General features: G+C 41.3%; 1 protein-coding gene across 5 annotated transcripts in view; it reads left to right on the plus strand.

Annotated features, from left to right (window-relative positions):
- The window catches only part of GRHL2 (grainyhead like transcription factor 2), a 61,212-nt gene that overhangs the window by 22,308 nt on the left and 16,444 nt on the right, over positions 1-22,460 (plus strand). For 4 of the 5 annotated variants that reach the window (XM_015856107.2, XM_015856105.2, XM_015856110.2 and 1 more), the window contains 4 exons: positions 4,253-4,347; positions 14,245-14,403; positions 20,443-20,530; positions 20,617-20,756. In XM_015856107.2, coding sequence (XP_015711593.1) covers positions 4,253-4,347; positions 14,245-14,403; positions 20,443-20,530; positions 20,617-20,756 — 482 coding nt within the window. The remainder of the gene's footprint in view (positions 1-4,252; positions 4,348-14,244; positions 14,404-20,442; positions 20,531-20,616; positions 20,757-22,460) is intronic. The other variant, XM_015856106.2, reaches the window with a different exon arrangement.

Below are 22,460 nucleotides of genomic sequence, written 5' to 3' on the forward strand. Positions count from 1 at the left end.
ATGTTGCATCCTCTACTGAGGTTGACATAAATCAGGTCAAAACCACTGGTCTCTTATTCCAGCATCTCCTCGTTACCTTTTGTCTTCTTATGGTTCTGGCTGAACAGTTTCCCCTGAAGAGCAAAAAGGATTCTGCACATCACCCCAACTTCTGTTTATTACCTGTGGGGGTATTTAAGGCAGTGAAACCTCCACCCCAGCCCAAATGACTCCTGTCATGACACACAGTAAAAGAGCCAATATGTCATGTCACAGCTGTTTCTGAATGCTGCCTTTGTGCTAGTCCCTACAAGCTTACGGTACTAACACATACCTTTGAAGGGATGTGCCAGAGGGCTCCTTCCATTACTATGCCAACACCTTCTGGCACTGCCACATCAGTGTTTCATTTGTGGTGTGCAGCACACATCAGTCCCCGTACCCAGAAACTCAGCTTATGATATATATTTTGTAAAACAATGCTCTGAGCTGTGTGTTTACCCACGTTAAAGCGAATGTCTTTTATGTTGCCATTAATTTGAGATTAAATAGATCTGTGCTGACTTTTGAGGCACTGTGGCATGTTTCCTTTATTTGGACTGCAAATATGAGCAAAGTGCGATGGAGTAGGCGTTCCTGATTCGGCACTCTCTGTCAGACCTGAGAACTGTAAGAGCACAGTTTATTCACTTCAGCTCTTTCAGATGAAAGGCTTGAATGCTGCTCAGGTACTGCCATCTTGAGAACATCTGAAATCCAGCTTTAACTTAACCACGTACACTGTTTTTAAAGCACATTTCGTTTCCCTTAGGACCTGAATTGTGGATGTTGTTAGGATATGATGGCCCCAAATGCATCTCCCGTATAAGCATCAGGCACCATTTAGCAAAATCTTCCATTTTGTCTTATGGGTTGATCTAAACTGACTTTGCTTTGGAGGACAGGCTTGATACTGCTAACCTCCAGAGTCCCTCCTAGCCTAAATTGTTGTGTCATTCTATGCAGATTTTCTTTTGAGTTAAGAATTCAGCCCAAGGTACTAGGAGAGCTTCTGTAAAGGATCAGTGCATTAATGGCCACACCCTGTGTAGTAACGGAGAGAATTAGGTGTTCATGAGCAAGATTAGCAAGTAGCAGGATACTCCCTGGGGAACCATTTAAAGGGCGCTGATGGAGTTTTGCTAAGGGCAGGGGTGTGCATCAGATCTGTCTCATCCTCAGAGGATGACCTGATGATGTCTGCTGGTAACCCCACTTCTCTGTTCTTTGAGCTCTCACTAATCAGCAGGATACACAGGGTTACACAGCTATTAGGCACCTTTCAAACTATATATCTGGGAATAGCCATTAACATGTATACTTTATTTCACAAAGTTTATAAACATTGATATTATTTTAACTTAATATTTGTAACATATGTTTAACATCTGCGAGTCCATTTTAATTGTTTATGAGTGTGCTTCACATCCAAAGCATGACTTAGCAGAAAAAGGATTAGATGAATATGAAATATTCTAGTTCTGGAGTCCAACTATTCAGTCCTTAGGCAGGAATGACTCTGCTGCTTGTGCTGTTTCCTCAGTGGTGCAGGTCTGCTAATCTTCTTTCTGTGTACCCTGGAGACAGAGGCAATAAGGAGGTTTATTCCCTCACTTTGGACATGCAGGAGTTACTCCTGTATTTGTTTTGCATACTGTCTGGGGCTCTTTTTGATAGGAATGGTGGTTGAATGGATTAGGTTCTGTGTGGATCTGCAGATGCACTGATATTAATAGGTTAAGTAAAATGTTAAGTAACTTATTTAAATGTAAGTAAGTCCTCAGTGCTTGGAGACTTAAGCAAGTAGGAAAGTTGTTCTGAAGAATTTAGGCTTTTTGCTGGTACGGATTTTTGTGAAGAGAGCAGCACTTCACTCTTGTTACCAGCAGGAGTGAGAGAGACTGCTGAATTTCCACACTGCTGTGCTATGGTGTTGGATCTCTTTTAAAATGAGATGAATAAAGAGCGCGATATTAGATTACATCAAATCAGAGTAACTACTGTAAACTGACGAATACTGGAGCAGCTTCCAATGTGAACATAAATAGAGATTATGGAAGCTTTAGGTTGGGATTATCTGTGCTCCAGAGCTGTACCTATGTATTTTCCAGGAAATAATGTATAATTTATGCGCTCAGTAATAATAATAAAAAAGCTACTACAATGGTATGTAACACATGACTGATATTAGCCATTAATGTTGAAATTTGTCATTATTTAAACTGCAGCTTACCCACCGAAATAGGAAATAATTCCTGTCAAGCTGTTTTCTTTCATACTAAAGAACCTCAATTTTCTGTTTCTGGCAACGCGTAGCAGTAGAAGATGAAAAATGTAGTCACACTATTAACTTTCAAATATCCTTGGGTGTAAATGCTTTCTTTATCTATTGAGGACTTTTCTTTGCTTATCTGCAAATTGAAGGAAATGGGAAGGAACTTTGCTTTCAAGCAGCATGTATGTCACATACACAGTCCATGGGATCTGTGTGTGCCAATTGAGGAAGCAGGCGTGTGTGCTGGGTGTAGGGAAAGGCTGGTGGGATGCTCTGCTCTGAAAGCCTTTTATGAGAAGAAAACATGTGTCTTTACAAGACATCTTGTTCATGTCTTTCCAAAGTGCACCTACACAGCCCGCCCATATACAGCAGTGAGTTGCACGAGATACTTTCTGGTGAATCATAAATTTAAGGGGTGGGTGGATGTGTGCACATGAATATTAAACTACTGATGTGTCTTCTAATTCATCTCATTTGCATTCCTACACTGAATTTAGATAGTGAAGCCAATGACTTTGGTTGGAAAGGGGATGTGAGTTCACAATGGGAATGAAGAACATTTCAGACCTCCCAAACACCGCATGCAGTTGCTGCATCACCAAATGTTTTATGCTATGCCTGTTGTCAGAGCAGTGAACTCTCACCATATCCAAAATCACTCGTGGATCCCAGGCACAGTTTCACTTGCTCACTGAAATGCCAGCACTTCAGATGAGAGAAAATATGGTAGCTGACTGGCTCCCATGTGTTAAATCATTTTCCTTGCAACAGTATTTTTGTTATAAATGCTTTAAAAGCAGTTATTACCTATACATTGTTTTTAGAGACTGCTAGTTCATTTTTGGAAGGGCAAAGGAAATTAATTTTGAAGCTACTTGACAAATGCATTCCATGTGTAGAATACAAAAATATTCTTAATATAAGTGAATACATGCTTCTGAAGCACAGATTTGGGCAAATGTTAGAGTGACTGGGATTGCCAGGTTACACAACTTCAGCTCCTCAGCGCTGAGTCTGATTAAAGCCCTCAAGGGATTCTGAGGAAATGTGTGGATCCCAGAGAATCTGGAGGTTCCTTAATTGAGTAGACTTTACTTTTTTACAAACAGGATCTTTCTCTTAATCTGCCATCGAAGAGAACAAAGTGTATTAAACTGGCAAACGGAACACAAAAGTGGACTTGTCTTTGTTTTCAATTCAAGAAGAGTGGCAAATTTCTTCCTTACATGCTTTTCTCACTGTTACTGTTTGGTTTATTATTATTATTTAATTTTTATGTTCATCTTTGAATTTCAGACTCCCTCCCTCTTGCTTGTTATCCCTTCTTAGTTGGTAATGTAGCATCAACTGCCACTTGGAAATAAGCAAGGAGAGGGTGCAGATGATTGTATTCAGACAATACACCTTGTACATTTTTTTGTTGTCTATTTTAGTATCACACATACTTTGGAGAAAGGATCTTCGTTTGTTTTGTTATAATAGAGGTGCAGCACCCAGTGCAGTAATTCTTGGGAAAGCTGAAACTGTTGGGTGAGAAAAGCGCACTACTGTTAGCTTGTTAGAAAGCTTCTTTAAGGATTCACCATGAGGTCATTTGTTTATAGCAAGCCTTAAACAGTCCTTTTAAATGTTTTAAGAACTTTTAGTTAATTTTGAGTGCTTGGCCCTTCCCTCACCAAGATAATGAATGCAGCTACTCTTTCCTGCTGCAGTCACAGGTTCTTTTTAGAAGAATCAGTGTTTTGCAAGGACAGTAGCAAGTAATGTATTCTTGTTGTAGTATATTACTTCTTTGCAATTAATCTTATTAATAACTTGATGTAAATAATGCAGTAGATAGTTCTGATGCAACAGAAAACCCAGCTGAAAAAGCGAAGAGCTGTTCTTCAGTTGTGCTATGAACTGTATAAGAGAAAGTCCAAAGCTTTTTTTGTGAAACTTTGTTAATTCTTACAGCTGATTACAAAGAGAGTTTTAATACCATCGGGAATATTGAAGAAATCGCCTTCAATGCCGTGTCCTTTACTTGGGATGTCAACGAGGAGGCAAAGGTAAGGAAAATCCATGCAGATTATATCCCTTTAAAAGTATCATCTGTCCTCAGTCACTGATGCACTTTTCTCCTATTAAACAATTGTTTGATTCCTAAGAAGGGAGGGGATGGTGGAGGTCTCCTTAAAGCCAGTCAAATGCTCTTTCTCTGACCAGGGAGATTCTGGCTATCCAGAATAGGGAAGATGGTTTGTCAGAGCTGTCAGGATAATGTTGTTAGACTTGTTTCACTGTCAAGTAAAGGGAGATGTGGTTATAAGAAAAGCCTGCAGAGCCCTCAGAGCCGTTTCTCCTCATAGTGATTTTCCATTTAAAATATATCTAACCTGAGAAACATTAAGTTATTTTTCCCACTTGCAAAGTCAGTGTCTAACAAAATGTACATTTATCCTTTCTCTAAATGATCATCTTCTTTTCTACACTTTTAACATCTCCAGTAATCAGTATTCTGTAAGCTGAACTGCTTTCCTCGTGTCTGCATATTTTGATAGTGTTACACAGACCATCCTTGCAATTGGGAATGAGCATATTTTTGAGGACTGATGCACTGTGTCTTGTTTTGTTTTGTTTTTAATAATCAAAAACCCTGCATTCAGGATTGTGACTGCTACCGTGAACCTGTAAACCAGACCAGCAAAGCATATTATTAAGCACCCTATAGGTAAGGCAACCAAAGAGTAGCAGTGTTTCAGCTGCATGGACTAATGCAGGAGAAATGAAAAGCTGCAGGTAATTATAAGAACAGGTTTTCCTCTAGAAAGCAAATAGCAAGGGAAATTAGACTGTGTAAAATGAACGGGGCTATTGCAAGACTCTCAGGGACTTAGGCATAATTAATTGACGATACTGTCAAGCAGAGCAAACTCCTGATACTGTTTTGCGTTTAACCCTGCCTGTGGTGGTGGAGTTGGAATGATGTTAGATGTCCCTCCCTACTCAAGCCATTCTATGATTCTATAATACAAAGTGCCCAGCGTTCAAGTTGTGCTGAGGATCTCTCAGATACAGAGACATCTTCATGCAGTCCCCCACTGAATGTCTAACAGCAGTGTCATCCTTGTGAGACTGCAGAAAATGCAGCGTGGTAGAACTAACGCTCACTATCCTGACCTGCTGACTGAAGGTGCTGAGCTCTGTACTAACAGGGATTTTCATTGCCAATGTAAATTTTGTAAGAATAGAGCACTATGTAAAGAAAAGACAGCAGTTCTGAAAATCACCTTGCTCTTTCAGAAGGTAACATTTATGGACAGTTGTACTTGGCCCAGTTGCTAATAATCATGTATTTACTCACATAGTGATTGCATTTTCACCACCCTAGACACTCCCCTACTATGTGATTCCACTTCAAAATACAGAGGCACATTGTCTTCCAGTCAAAACATATGACCATTGTGTGCATATGGTCATTATGCCAGCAAATGCAGCAGTTCATTTGGGATTTCCAGCATGACTGACTTTCATAAGGACCTTCACAGAAGCACTAACAGGGCTAAAGCATGGCAGTGCCATCTCTTTCTCCCACCAGTGATCACCATCCCATTGCCAGGCTGGCTGTTTTTAAATACATTTGCATTTGCAGCCTCCAGATTTAGCAGAAAACTGTGCTGGTCCAGAATCGAGAAAGTTACATCCTCTGGTGTCAGGTATTATCCTCTGCCATTTTGTTCTAATACTGCACTGTTCATTCCTTTCTCAGCTGCCAAAACACTCAGAATACAGCTCTCACTATGATCACTGAAATATAACATTGGAGGATTTTAAAACAATGACTCGTATTGTTGCTGGAGTAAAAAAGCGTTGAGTAAAATTTGAGAGAGCCATTTGCATTTCTGCAGGAAACAGCGATTAAAATGTGTATTGGCTTATGCTTTTTTATTTTGAGGGCTTGCTATCAGATACTTAATCTTTTAGGTGCTCGAACTGGAAAAGTCATGATAAAATTAAGAGGATTCATTATATTATTTGGTTATCAAGCATAAATCAGGATGTACCAGTAAGCTTGTCGTCATCCTGCACTGAAGAGTTTCCCTGTGCGCATACAGACATGCATGCTCTTGTTGGAGGCTTCAATAAAACAACCAACAGCATTCAGTCTGGGGTTTCCCATAGGATCCCCCTGCAGTGTTTGAAAGGTATGGACTTGGAGTCACGTCACCGAAAGCAGATTTTTCTCCAGCAATTACCTCATCCAAGGGAGATGAAGAATTTCAAGCCCTAATTACAGACTCTCCTTGCTTAAGCGTTTTGAATGATGATCTTTAAACTGGCTCCATTGTTTCTGCTCAGTGTTGTTTTCCCTTTTCACCACAATTTTCAGATTAAAGGTAACCTCACAGGCACAAAGGCCTTTCTCTTCTGAGTCAGACAAAAGCGGCACAGAGCAGTTCTTTCCAGGGCCTCTGAGATGCGACGTGATGAAGCGCTCTACTGGCCCGGGAAGAAATAAAAAAAATAGAGCAGGCTTTGGAACTGCACAAGGGAGTGATCTTAAAAAATCAAACAGCAGGAACAGAAGTCATCTAGCCAAATATCCTCCCTGCTCCTGGGAGAGCAAATCCTGTATCTGGGAGGACTTACCTCAAGCATCAGATTTCTCAGTGCTTTACCTGGAGGGCAGTTGATTTAAAGCCAGATATTTTTCTCCTCCCACCCTCACGCGGAGTTGTACCTTCCTCCTGGAAATCCCACATGATGATGGTGACAACCAGAATTTGCCTGTTAGCAGTCAGTCTGTTTAGGAGTTTTAAGGCAGCATCTCAGTTGCATCTTAAGTGAAGAAAGAAATGTGTGTTTAATGAATTCAGGCAGAGATCTCTCTATTGCCTCAGTAGCATGGAAGGAATTGGGGTATTACCTTTTTCTAGAAGAGGTAACCTCTTTCTACAGGTTACTGTGGGGCTTCTGGTTCAGACTTGGGGCGTGTGAAGGATCTACAGCTGTCAGGCTCTTCTTTGAGACAGAAATACTGTGCAATAAGGAAACAATGATAGGAAGTAAAAAACATGTTTTGCATGGTCCATCTTTGTTTCATTTATGTATTTACTTATGTATGCAAGTCCTCAGCATTTATGGGTGCAGTGATTTGTTGGTTCCCTTTAGCTGAACCTGAGTACCATGTTTGTTATTTTAAAAATAATTCTTTAAAGGAAAGTGAGGAAACAAACAGCAGTTAACGAGAACTGGCTGACTAATTTCACTGTCTTAAAAGTCTTTTTATGATATGCTTAGAGGTAGGTAGTTGCCTTGCTGTTGCCTATGGAGATTTTGGAAAGGGTCCAGAGGAGGGCCACAAAGATGATCAGGGGGCTGGAGCACCTCCCCTATGAGGACAGGCTGAGGGAGTTGGGTTTGTTCAGCCTGGAGAAGAGAAGGTTGCGGGGTGACCTCATTGCAGCCTTTCAATACCTGAAGGGAACTTACTCCCAGGAAGGGAGTAAACTCTTCGAAAGGGCTGATAATAGCAGGACTAGGGGAAATGGTTTTAAGTTGAAGGAGGGAAGATTTAGGTTGGATGTTAGGGGAAAGTTCTTTACTAGAAGAGTGGTTAGGTCCTGGAACAGGCTGCCCAGGGAGGTTGTGGATGCCCCGTCCTTGGAGGTGTTCAAGGCCAGGTTGGACGGGGCCCTGGGCAACCTGATCTAGTAAAGGTGTATGTTTGGTGGCCCTGCTAGGCAGGGGGGTTGGAACTACATGATCCTTGTGGTCCCTTCCAACCCGGGTAATTCTGTGATTCTGTGTGATTCTGTGATTCTGCTGTTGCTGTACTGAAGGTTTTGCTGCAGTATTTGGCTGCTTGACAGAGTTTTAGTGGAGGCTTTTGAACAGAGAGCTCAGCTTTCTTTTTGACAGACATACCTCTGCCTGCTTGAAGTTTTGTTGCTGGCAGAATTTAGTTTGCAAGGAAGGTAATTAAAAAGCAGAACACTACTAGCAAAATTAGGTTATTTCTGTAGTAAATCTTACCAATTCTTTGAGATATACCTTCTTTCTGATTAATTCTTTCCTAATTTAAAATGGCTACAATGATTTAACCTTTGAAACAATACATTATTTGTATATTTTTCTGGACAGTGCTTTTTCAACCTTTAATTCCGAGGTGTGACTTTAGGGTACAGCTGGTGAAGAAAACTGTCACTTGCATCAGATAAAGAATACGTGTCAGTGATAGAAAGAAATTACTGATTTGTTCCAAGACATCCAGCTTGGACATGCAGTGAACAGATATATTGGTGTATATGTTATTTGTGTAGGTGCTGGCACATAGCTTTTGGTAGTTGTGTGCTGTGCAGTTGTATTGAAATGTAGTTCTCTAATCCAAAACACACTGAAGGCCCTGGGAACCCTTCCAGTTATTTAATGACTTTTATTGCAGCTGATACAGAAATAAACTGTGTTTTCAGTGAGTGGGTGATTTGCAGGATTGGGTTCTTAGACATCATGGATTGCAGTGATCTGTGATTCCAGTGGGTCCAGATGTAAAATGAAGTTGATAAAATGGCACAGTCAGTAGCAGCAATTTGTAATGTGAGAGTTCATCTAACTTTAACATCAGTATGTGGGAAAAAAAAAATTCTTAAAATTATAGAATGTCTTAGGCTGGAAGGGACCTTAAAGACCATCTAGTTCCAACCTCTCTGCTGTGGACAGGGTTGTCTCCCAATATGTCAGTCTTCCTGAGGCCACATCCAACCTGGCCACAACTTCCCTGGGCAGCCTGTGCTAGTGCCTTTCCCTTTAACATCTATTGTAAAATTCCCTTCTTTTAGTTCAGAACCATTCTTCTTGTCCTGTCTCTATCAGACCATGTAAAAAATCAGTGACGTTTTAGGTTTTTTTTTTGTTTTTTTTTTTTTAACCTTCGTATAAAGTCCCTTTAAGTACTGAAAGGCCACAATGAGGTCTCTCTGGAGCCTTCTCCCAGCTCCCTCAGCCTTTCTTCGTAGGAGAGGTGTGCCAGCTCTCTGATCATCCCTGTGGGTCTCCTTTGTACCCATTCCAACAATTCCATATCTTTCTTGTGCTGGGGGCCCTAGATCTGGATGCAGAACTGCAGGTGGGACCTCATGAGGGCAGAGCAGAGAGGGACAGTCCCCTCCTTCCTTTACCCTGCTGCTACACATGGACATAGAGCTGTTGACTGCAACTCTCTGGCTGCAATCATCCATCCAGTTCCTTATTCACTGAATATTCAGTCCTCTTCAAATCCATCTATCTTCAATTTAGAGATAAGGTTGTAGTGTGGGACCATATCCGAGGCCTTCAAAAGACCAGGTAGATGATATTGAATGATCTTCCCTGGCCCAGTGGTGCTGTTACTCCATCATACAAGGCTGCCAAATTGATTAGTCATGATCTGCCCTTGGTGAAGCCATGCTGGCTATCTCAGATCACCTTCTTGTCTTGCATATGCCTTAACATAGCTTCCAGAAGGATCAGTTCCATAATCTTCCCAGGCACAGAGGTGAGGCTATCAGCCTGTATTTTCCTAGGTCTTTCTTTTTACTTTCTTAAAAATGAGAGTGATATCTCCCTTTTTCCAGTCCCTGGGGACTTTGCCTGAGAGTCATGAATTTTCATACAAGATGGAAGGAGGCTTGACAACTATATCAACCAGTTCCTCCAGGACTCCAGTGTACATGTTGTCCAACCCAATAGATCTGTACACATTAAGTCTCATCAGATGGTCTCAATAACACTCTTCTCTCATAGCGGGAGAGATTTTGCTCCCCCAGAGACAGTTTCCCAGGGGATCTGGAAGTTCACTCTCCTAAAGTTCAGAATTCTGACTTTGCTCTTAGTCAGACCCACATTTCTCAAGGGCACAATCTCAACCAGGGTGTGGTTGTTACAGCCCACACTGCTTCTAACCTCTTTAATGAGTTTAAATGCATTGGTGAGCACTAAGCCCAGTAATACTTATTCTCTGTTTGGTCTATCCAGTACCTGTATCAAGAAGTTATCCTTAACAGACCCCAGAAGTCTCCTGACTTACATGCAGTCTACCATTTTGCTTTCCCAGCAGACATCCAGGTGGCTGAAATACCCCATCAGGATGAGAGCCTGCGAGTGCAATGCTCCCTGTTGCTGAAATATAAAGGATTTGATTAGTAGAGGAGAAGTTAAAATTTTTTTAGTCTCAAAATTTTAAAGCTGGAGAAAAAACTTGACTTGTGCTAGCAATTAATGTTGAAATTTCACTGTAGTCAAAGGGTTTAGTAAGTATGCATCTGGGATTCAAAGCAAATGACATTTTTATGTAGTTGCCGGGGTGTGGTGTCGATTGAGGAAGCTTCAAAAGAGCAGTGTAAACATTTGCTAGAGACATTTGTATTGAAATAAAACAAAGATCTTACCTTTGTATGGGATTTATAAGGTAACGGCTGGCGGGAGAAACTATAAAACCACAGTTTTTGTATATAGGAGGAACGATGGGATTGATGTTAGTAATTAAAGAGACAAGTCGTTTAACCTCTTCTTTTTACAGTCTAGAGGGATGAGCCCTTTTAAAACAGGGCCATTAGGATTTTGCAGAGACCGGTCACGAGCCATAACTCCTATGCATTATCAGTATTTAGTAGAGAAATTGCTTCAGGTTTCTGATTCTGTGGATAACACTCTTCCCTCTCTTCTGCCCATGGCTCTTTCTGAGTTGATGGTAGCCAGGAATGTAAATAGTAATAAAAGATTTATATTAGAGATTTTGTAACTGCAGACCTTTAAGGTGTGTAAACAGAGACCACAGCAGGAATCATGGGCACCAAATGTTTCTCCAAATCACTTTTTCATTGCTAATGGCATGTCTGATCTGGAAACTTGATGGGAGGAACTCTATCATTAATTGCTCTAATCACAGAAATGCTGACATTGTAAAAAAGACATCACTATAGTGACAACCCAAACTTGTTCCTGATAATGAAACATTGCTAAAATCCAATATGCAAAGGAGAAAAAAAAAAGATTGTAAATTAATTCGGGTACAGCCATAGTCGCATCCATTAAAATAGTTCTAAGTCAAGTGTAGGCAGGGCCCTGGAGAAAAAGAAAGCAGTGATTGCTACTCCTGCTAGTGTCACTTCTACTTAACTCTACACTCTAACCACGTAACCCTGCCATGCAGCAGGCCAAAGCAGGAAGGTTCTGAGAGCTTTGTGCCTCCCCAGAGCTGAGGTGGGCTTTTCCCTGCTTGAGGCTGCCCATGGGGCCACGTGCTGCTGCTGCTTGGCTGACTGTGAGCTGGTGGCAGGGGCTGCACTGGGGGGTGAGAGGAGGGCTAAGTACAGCAGGCAACACAAATACTTCACACGAGTAAAATGACTTTTATCGTCTTCCCCTTCCCTCTGCAGTCTCCCTCCCCTTCCCAAACCCTCACTCAGTGTTGTGCCCTAAAGGAAAGCTGATAGATTGTGAGGAAAATGTTTCCAGCAGTAAATGATATGTGTTAATTCGAATCCATCTGTCTTTCCATGTGGCACAAGTAATATGACAGAAAGTAGTGTACTCTTCGTGCACATGAACCTACTGTGATCATTGCTCCTGAGAGAGCTCCTGATGTATTGTGGTGTCACAGTGAGGATATTGAATCTCACAGCACCAATCTATTATTCATTATGAGTAATCCAGTATATGAGGACTCTCAAAGCCATAAAGTCAGCCTTGCCCCCATCACTCCTACTGTGCTCCATATGCCTGGAGGCAGTGGGAGAGGTGACACACAGAGGATGTGGTTGATGAAGGTGTGACAAGGCCTTCCTTTGCCTTTTGGCTGAGTGTGCAGTAAGGGTGGTGGATATAAAGCCTATCTGTCCCCTCACACTCCAACGTGTGATTTGGAAAATCCCTCTGTAGAGGTATGTGCTAAGGCACAGCAAGGCTGGATTGTTTCATGCCAGACCTCATTCCATTGCTCTGTGTTCACACACATTTTAAAGCACTGCCTTGATGCTATAAAGGAGTCTCAAGGCAAATGAAAATTCAGGCCATCGTATTTCAAAGGCATATGCACCCATATCCACACTTACCTTTGGATCTGGAGGAGCCCAAGTTGTAATTTGAAACAGAAATAACGCTATCAGTTTCAAAATCAGAGTTTCACCTAGGGCCCTTCCCCACCTCCCTCCTATCCCCACAGTTAAAGTTCAACTATTTCATTTGTAAATGCAGCTCTGCGATACCATCTGAAGCAGAAATGCGGAGGTGCTATTAGCTCAGTCAGGCAAACAAGCTGCTCTGGCTCCATCGTAAAAACCTGCCCGTAATGTGCCTTCTGCCATTAGGGTAAAGTATCCTCCACCAGCTGCACCAAAGACGTTTATTCTGAGCTCACCTTTCTTTTGGGGATGTTTGCATTTTGTTCATTTGTTTTTGGTTTTTGCCCTGTTTATAGCTGAAAGACTTCCTTCATTCTTGAGCCCTCCCAGACCCTGAGGGTCTTTGGCCTCCCCTCTGCCTGGCAGGGCGTGCATTCGCAGTGTTGGGGAGCCCTTCTCACTGTGCTCATTCTGCTGGAGCAGCTGCAGATCAATGTGGTTCAGGGAATGCACACTGGCTGTTTTTTCTGTCCTTTTTCATACTTCCCAGTGCTTGGGGTTGTTTGTTGTTTTGGGGTGGTTTTTTGTTGTTGTTATTGTTCGGGTTTTTTTTTTGTTAAGCTAAACACAAGTGGAAAATAGAATAATTTTAACACACAGTTGGTAAAAATTCCTATGTGAAGCACACATTCCTCCATGGGAAGAATGACGGCTTTTTAAATACAGTCTCATCTCTCATATTTCATGCACACTGCCCTGATTAAAAGATCTCAGTGATAATGCAGATCACAGGAGCAGCTTTCTTTACACGAAAATAGTCTTGGAGGTGGGAGACCCTTCTGCCAGGCTCTGTATGAACATAGGGCAGAAGCTATAGACCTTACCCCATTGTATGTTTTAGAAAGCAGGAGATAACTACTGTTTATCTGCAGACATATGTGTGTGTAATAGTAGGAAAGCATGAGGCAGGTTTCTGAAGAACAGACAGGCAGAGTTTGCCAGGGATCAAAAGCATTGTTAGGGTTCATAGATGCTTCGTGGAAGTGGTGGGCTTCTGAGAAGCATTAGAAATGTTTGAGAGTTGAGCTTTTTCTCAGCTTTTTCTCAGTTTGACAGAGAAGAAGAGATGCTTTTTGGACACGAAAGAGAGGCTGTGAAGGACCCTTGGAGTGAAGATTAGGGCAATATATTATTGGGATGGAAGACAGAGTTAAGAGCATGGAAAGAATCTTTGAAAAAGTTTAGGATTTATGCTTGGCCACAATGAATGTGAGTTGTGAGATGGCAGAAGAACAAAGATGTCAGACCCAAAGATGGCTGGGAAGGACAATGCAAGGTTATCTCACTGTGTGTGTTAACAAATAGTATAAACGTCCAGAGCAGGTTTGTAGGGTGGAACAAGTCAGGGCTAAAGGCCTGCCACCCACTTGAGACATATTTTAGGAGGTTTTATCTTAGATTATCTTTACTCAGTTCCCACAAACTGAGCAGCCATTAGCAGCTGGTGCATCTGGGGTGTGCTCCTGGGTCACTTCTGCTCTGACTCTCCCCAGAAGAATCCACTTTATGCACACTGGCTCTTTGAACCAAGGCCTGGTAAGTTGGGGCAGTCAGGTGATTCACCTCAGATGGGAACTGAACCAAACCAAAGCACTGATACATGCCTTAAAAATCCCTTCCTTCTCAACATGGGAGCATCTTTGCTGGACATAGGACAGAAGTGGAAAATAAATAAATGTGTGAGTTGTCAGAATGGAAATACTGTCTGAATTAAATTTTTTGGGGGGAGATTTGCTCTTCCCTATTTGTTTCCAGAAGTTTAGTGGTTGTTTGCACCTCATTTAAAGTCATCTCTCTGTCACACAGATTTTCATCACAGTGAATTGCTTGAGCACAGACTTCTCATCCCAAAAAGGTGTGAAGGGGCTTCCTTTGATGATTCAGATAGATACATACAGCTACAACAACCGCAGCAATAAACCCATCCACCGAGCCTACTGCCAGATCAAGGTTTTTTGTGACAAGGTAAGTGGAGTGTACAATTACCATGGATGAAGGAGGCACCTCATTTGACAGTTTGCTATTACTGATGTATTATAGCTCTAATAAAAAGTTTTTCTCCCCAGTGAATTATGTTTCTTGGTAGAATTTGGACCAGCTGTATCATGAATCTAGGTTTTCACCCAGTTATTTTACTGCTTTGCGGCCTCTTTGGCCCTGATTCTTTGGCTTGTGAGCAATAGTTGGACTATGCAGAGACAGCACACTATAGATCATGGCACATGAAGATCAAAATAGTCACAGAATGCACTAAGGTGCATCTCTGCTTGAAAAGTCAGTGCTGACCATAGGCTTATGCAAGTACCATTCTGATGGTGTTATATCTTCTACCTCTAACAGTCAGGATAGGCAACTTTGTGGAGAGGTCTGTGATAGAGAAATGTTTTATTCAATAAAGGCTTTTATATTGAATAAATTTGTCTTTAATGACACACTGAAAAGTCCCAGTATGTAACTGATGGCTTCTTTACTGCTTGATTACAAACAGTTATTCTGAGAGCTTGAATTAAACTTTTCATCACTAGAAGTTTCTTATTAAAAACCAACTGAAAAAGATATGTTTGGAAAACATAAAACATAAACATTTAACATGAAGATTCTCGTGTAATGTTTCAGTATCTTTTGTTTCTTACTCATTTCTTTTGCATAATTTATTTCTTTGCAGTGGTTTTCCTCATTCCTTTGCAGAGATTGGTAAAATTTGGTGGGATACTTTTCAATATCAAAATATAGATCATGTTTTAGTGAGTCTGACAATGTTATGGTCAGCTGTTTGTATCACCAGATAGAAACAGTTGCTCTGAAATGTTGTCTCTGTGATGATGATTCTTTAATGTATAGCATGACTACATATCATTTGTGTTTAACACCTGGCATCCCTGCTGGGAAGGATCTTCCAGGGGTGGGTTGAAGCCTGGATACTTGTCAAGGTTCAGGGATTCAGAAGCTTGCATCTATTTATGTGACTTGGAAATGTATCCAAATTAGTCTTCCTATCTTACAGATGGGAACAGAAAGGCAAAAGGCCTTGCCCCTGGCAATATGTGGCATTAACTTTATAATGGAAAGGGCAGAAGTTCAACTGTTCCAGGTCTCTGCTACTGCTCCTTCCCCTTTTTCGGTTAGTTCTGCTCTTGCTGTTTTGACAACGGGATCTTGAGGGCGAATTGGTCAGTTGTATTACTGGAGTAAAAAAATTGAAAGTAATGAATGTAAATGTATGCACCGAGGTCTTCTTGCAGTCCAAGTGTTACACTTTTAATTGCAACTCTGAATGTCAAATATTTAGAGATTTGAAGCCACAGATAGATATGAAAAGCTCCGTAAATATCAAAGTAGCAAGTCATTTTCATCTACCTGTTTTTGAAAAGCAATTAGAAAAAAATTGAATTATTAAAAAAAAGGAAGGAAATTCGGAGTGCAAACTCATCAAGGGTGACCTACAGACAGAACTAGTGGGGATTTTGAATAATACATGTTCATTGCATCTATTGGCTTAATTGGTACTTCAAACATACAGATGAGGAAGCAGGAAATTAATGTTAAGACTTCTAATCAAAACTGTCTCAAAGCAGAAGAAGAGATCACAGGGGTAGTTAAAGCATTATGCATATCAAAACTATTGAAACTGGGAACTGGAGGGCTCAAGGGTATTGATAATGAGATGTGTATCTATATAAAATGTATACATGCATGCACACACACAATGCTTTTTAATTTAATGCAGGGCTGAAAATGAATTAAGTGACTAAAAATGAATGAAAATTATCTAGGTCAATCCATTTGACAGCTTGTGTTCATTTGCACTTGGAAAGAGGCTGAGGCCCGATTCTCCTCTCACTTTACACTGGTCTGTCTTTACTGACATCAGATTGTCATTATGCTTTTGTCAGTCAATAGATGGCTGGAGAATCAAAACTCCAGTGCCAGCTCAGTGTGGTGATTACACTCCTGTCCACATGGGAACCATCCTGTGTTTCTCACAACTGCACGTTGCACTCAGCAGAAGATACCTAGTGGGGCTGGGCACAGCCATCTTTTCCAAGGTGCCAGAGTGTATCAGTGTATCCTAGCAATGGTGACATGGTGCTGGGCAGAGGGTCACTCCTCCAAGTCTGTTACTCGCCCTCTAGTGACAATGACAGGACTTAGTGGCTGCTTGGTGGAGGCAACACAGCAAAGACAGTTTTTTGCCCAACTCTGTTGTGTTTAATTAAAAAAAAAAAAATTATCATAGAATAGAATCATAGAATTATCCAGGTTGGAGAAGACCTTGAAGATCATCAAGTCCAACCACAGCCTAACCAGTACCCTAACTCTAAAAACCCTACACTAAATCATATCCCTGAGTACCACATCCAAATGGCTCTTAAACACATCNCACCTCCCTGGGGAGCCTATTCCAGTACCTAACTACCATTTCTGTAAAGAAGTTCTTCCTAATATCCAACCTAAACTTGCCTTGGCGCAACTTGAGGCCATTTCCCCTCATCCTGTCACTTGTCACTAGTGAGAAGAGACCTGCCCCACTCTCACTGTAAATGTGGAGTGTAAATTATGGAGTGATTGTGAATGGCATCAAATATTTTGGTACACTTGAAAAGTCTGAACTGCACCATTATTCCCCAATCTGGCAACCACAAAGAGAAGCTGATAAGAAAAGTGCTTGATTTATTAAAATTATCTGAATTAGGGGAACTGCACAGTAAATTCCTCCCACTGAAGTGCTGAAACGTATCATAGTTTGAAACACAGAGGAAGAAATATTTCTGTTTCTGACTGCTTTTACAAATGGTCTGTCTGCAGCTGTGAGGCCTCTTTCAGAGCAGTAGATGTGTTTATCTTAGTTAAATCACAGGTAGATGTGTGAAGGTTTGAAGGAAAACATTGCTGATAAACTATTTCTTTCAGCTGAAACACAGTGTCCATGCTGTGGAAAGAGTATCTCTGAAGAAATAGAACGACATCTAGCTAAGTAGCACATCTTTTCTGTCCATTAGTATTCACTTGAGCACTTGCTGAAATTTAGTATTCTTTTACATTTTTAAACTAGAAAGCCAAACAGATCCAATGTATTCTTTATGTAACATAAATGTATGCAGATAAGGGCTGCAAATGTTGTAATCATTTTTGTTCCCTATTCATTCTCCAATCTTTTTTCCGTGTGTATTTTCTAGTAGACAGTCTTGAAAGCAGCTGTTACAGTGCACGTCTTGTTTTCTCAGTGCTAATCTGCTTTGCCCTTGAGGTCTTTTTTATCACATGCAGATCTCCTATGCTACATTAAGATAAGAGAATATAATTTTTATTCCTTAAGTATGTTGTCAAGGAAACTTGCTGCCAGCCCTATTTATATACTGCAAGATGCTTTAGCCACTGAGTGTGAAGGAACTAGTAATTCAGGGACATTCTGATTTTCTGTATGTGATTAGCTTTGCTAAAGCGAAGCAGAAGCACTTGATTGGGCAAATACTGTAACATGCCAAAGTAAAATAAATTGATCTTGTTTTCCTTATTCTGAAAGACTGCATGTCATTTTGAATATATACAGTGTCTACCATCTTGTCTTCAATTCAGATAGTAGTAAAGGAAATGGATTGTTAAGGGGTACTGAGCAACTGTAATTACCTGCTCATTTTCAGCTGCAGAGAGAAAAAAGCTGGAGTCTATGGGTCTGTCCTACCAGGTGTGGAATTCTTTGGCCTTAATCTAGAAAAAGGTGTACATGTGAGCTTTGTGGTGGTGATGGGAGTGATCCTTACGGTGGTAAAGGCTTTGCTGGGCTGGAGCTAGAGTGCTTCACACCTTGCAAGACATAACCTTAGAGGAACTGAAGATTGGAGAGGGAAAAAAACAAACATTTTGAATCAGCTGAAATTCATAGCCTGGGTTTTGCTAATTGTTGATACTAGAACTAGTTGCATTGTACACAATCCAGACATCAGTGAAAAATGAAAGACTCCTTAAGTAGTTTGACTGGTGATAGCCTGATTTATAGTCCCCTTGACAGGGTTATTTCTCGTTGTGTCCTGATATGCAAGGTCTGATTTATTAGATATGTCATATGGCTTAGCTGTGAAAATGGTCCAGCAAAAATACTGGTCTGCAAAAATCATGTTGTGGTCCATTGTCTCAGCATCTGTAGCAAGGACAGAGATTGTGCAGGCTTGTCTGGCCCTCCACAATGCCTTATAGGCTGCTTTTAGCTCAGAAGGGCCAGCAGGTGGTTTTGGGGTCCAGAAGCAATTCCAGCCTGTCTCACCTCCCACTGTGCCTCCTAATGGTGGTGTCAGGGAATTATATTATGTAGATCTTCTAAGCAGCCAAGCACTTCTCTATCTTATCCAGTATTTTTAGTGAGGACCTTTCCATTTATGTCAACAGGCTTCATGTCCACCCTGCCTTAGATTGTTGGCTTTCTCAGGAATCACAGTCACTGCATTGCTGAAGTGGCTGTGACACCAGTAAGAACAGTTAGGCAGGGAAGGCTGCCATGCTTGGGCTGCCTGTCCCATAGGGGACTTGGGTGTCTCATCTTAAGCATGTGAGGACAAAGCTGCCATACTTTCCTGGGCTCATAGTTAAAGAGGCAATCAAGGACAATCTGAAAACACACATTCTTAATTGTGTATAAAAAGCCAAATCCTCCTCAGCTTCTGCTCTCCTGAAACACCTGCTTGCTGCCATGTGAAAAAAAAATTACTTTTGAAGTCCATCCCAACACCTGTGAGCAGTCAGATGTGACACAGAGGCAGGGCTGAGGCCTTTGGGACACTGGCAGTAGGGTATATTTTTGCCTTTGTCAAAGAGCAGGAAGCCTTGTAAGCAATTTTGCTAGGGGCAGAGCTTGGAATCCCTCTGAGTTCATGCAATACCTGTGGCTGATCTCTGCGAGAACTGGGCTGGGGTCTGGGTCTGAAGGCAGTGTTTCTGCTAGACACCTTCACATTTTTTAAATAGATGTTTCTTCCTCCAGTCTTCACCTGGAAAGTTATTGGTAGATCAAAGCCAGGAGCAGATATTTTCTTTAATCCTTTTTTAACTTGGTTCATTGGCTTTATGTGTGAATTTTGCCTTCTTGAGTGAATATTTTTAGCTTTCTTTCAAAGAAACTTCTAATTTTAATTTGTAAAACATCCTTAAGTTTTGCATGCCGACTGTCTGGAAGCATATGGATCTTTAATACAGTTCACAAGATGACTGTATTCATATTTATAAGGTAAATCCAGAGAACTTCAAAGGAGGTGTTACTTCTTCTTATGCCAATAACAACTTATATTTTCTAAACTTATCAAGAAACTATTTACACAACAGAGGCCTGCAACTTCCCATGAGTTCCTAGGACCTAGTAGGGTAATGCTATGATGCTTTCCAGTTTCTCCAGGGCTTCTCCCTGTTTGAAATGCCTGCATTATTCTGTAATGAGCCTCTGCACTGCAAACAGCTGTTGGTATAGTGTTCTTGCATTGGCAAATCTCAAAGGACTTCATAGAGCTGGACAGCACAATGCAATCCTGCTCCCAAACAAGGTGGGTGGAGGGGAGTTTAGGGAAAAGTGTAGCATAGACATGATCTAAGATGACAGCAAACCTGCAGGTGCTTTATATACACACATTAATTATGTGGCCTGAGCGTTCCATCCTTTGCTGAGGTGCTGGGTGCACAAAGCCCTTTGTGCTGGGTGTTGACAGCAGGCCTCCTCCAGACCTCTTGAGGCCATTGGTCCCATCTCCTCCACACCAGCAGCAGTGATGGGCACAGGTTTATTCCTTTTCCTGGTTTCAACCCTGGGGGCTGCTGGATGTGCCAACCCAAGTTTCAGATACAGGTGCTTAATACAGAGTGTGCTGACCTTCCACATTCCCCAACAGTGTGGCTGCATTTAGCTGTAATGGGATAACCAGCCTCCATTTGGGCATTTTTGATTGCAGGTCATGATACTTATAGTGGTTAGTTCCTCTTGGGCTAATAATATCTGTGGGTTGTCTTTTTTTTTTGCATCAGGGAGCAGAAAGGAAAATACGAGATGAAGAAAGGAAGCAGAATAGGAAGAAAGGCAAAGGCCAAGCATCCCAAGCCTCCTGTAATAACTGTGAGTAAGATGGGTCTCTCTGTTTTGGGCTAAGTCATGCTTCGCGTGCCCTCTCTCACAGCTGCCTTTCTTTGTGATCCTCCCAGCAGCTGAAGGAAAGCTGAGTGCACTCCCTCTGCAAAAAAAGAGTGATATAACTTTCTTCAAAACAATGACTGACCTGGATTCCCAGCCAGTTCTCTTCATACCAGATGTTCACTTTGGAAACCTACAAAGAACTGGACAGGTAGGAAATAATAATGGGACAAGCAGGTGCCTACCTGCCATCTGACTGCATGTGCTCTGAGGCAGATTGTATAAATACAAAGCACTGTTACTGGTGGTTGCTTGTTTCAGCTCTTGGTTTTGGTAAATGGTGAATAATTCAGCTTTCTTAGTTCTGGGTGCTCAAAAATGAAATCTATACTTCACTAATAACAGACTATTTTGTGTTTGTTATGATTTTGTCATTCTTTTGCTAGTAAGACGTGGAACAAGCAGTCAGGGATTTTGAACTAGAAGTATGATTTGCGACTAGAAGTCTGGTTTTTTGAATGTTCAATTTGTCCTGATGAGATGAAGTGCCACCTGGTGGCAGAAGAGGTCTCCCTGTCTGGAACGACTGAAAACAAAGCCTGAGCTCATTGCACAGGAGTAGATTCAGGAAACCCTGCTGCCCATTCACTGTAGGCATCACCTGGAGACGTGGCAATTCTTTAGAAGGAAGTATACAGTATAATATGGGAAGTAAAATTCCATCATACTAATGCGTAATAACACATATTTAGTATTGGCTTAGTGCTGAAGTCGTGAAATTATTATCAGCAGTAAGTATGAGGAAGTCTGCTGACCTGACTTTTTAAGACCTACTTTATTACTTGGTGGGAAATTGCAAACCTGAATTTTCAGGCCAGCTTTGACAATTTTTTAAAATATGAGCTCGTTATTCATTAGCTTCTCAGGAAGTGGAATGAGACCTTTCTGTATGTGTTCATAAGGATAAATAGCAGATGATGAAACTTTACAGACTTCTCACTGCAAAATATTAAAATAATGAAGATTAACTGATGCTGTATTTGAATTGTCATTTATTGTAAAGCTGAGAGGATTGTGGTAGAGCAGAGCACAGAGTGCAGACTTTGCAGTCACAGCTGTCACCGACTCGCTCTCCCAAATTGGAAAGACGCCCACTCATGTATCAGTGCTGGTACCTTCTGTCCTCGTGGCTTTCAAAGCAGAGCATGGATTTGTCTCATAACAGAAGGTGGAAGCATTCTTCAGTGTATGTCATTGTGTAAATAATTTTCCATATAACTGGAAGATGCTTTAGGCAATGTTCGGCCCTGTCTTCTGCTCTATAAATTGTAATATCAGTGTTCTTTGCTAGTCTAAACTTTTAAAATTGTATTGCATATTGGTTAATATTAGAATGGTTTATTGTAACAGTGTTTTGTAGCTCCTGGGCTTAAAATGGTTTTCAGATGCTGTAGAGTTCAGCTTTACACACACCTCTGAGTACCAAGCTGTACTAGTTGTACAGGCTTAGAAGTCAAACCTTCAAGTGAAAGCCAAGTGTGTGCTGCATTTCATCAGGGCTCCAATGCCCTGCCTTCACCTCATGCTGGCTCAGTAGTTCAGCAGCTGAAATATGGGTGTTCTTGGTACAGACCCACACTTCAGGCATATTATGAGGAATTTGGCTGACTGCTGTGTAAAGCCTTCTGTCATGGGCTGTGATTTTATACCACTGCTGCTACCACTGGCCACACTTACTGCTGTTGTAAATCTGGTCCTACTGAGCTATGCTGATGTACACAAAACTGTGATCTGGACTTGTTCTCCTGCCCACAGCCTGTGCAAAAAGATCATCTGTACCATTAGCAATTGCATTTCCATTTGGCCTGTGGTTTAATATTGGTCCTGATTGTTTAATTAGGTTTTCAGACAGTAT

This window comes from Coturnix japonica, chromosome 2, assembly GCF_001577835.2.
Source record: "Coturnix japonica isolate 7356 chromosome 2, Coturnix japonica 2.1, whole genome shotgun sequence".
In the NCBI taxonomy this organism is placed as follows: domain Eukaryota; kingdom Metazoa; phylum Chordata; class Aves; order Galliformes; family Phasianidae; genus Coturnix; species Coturnix japonica.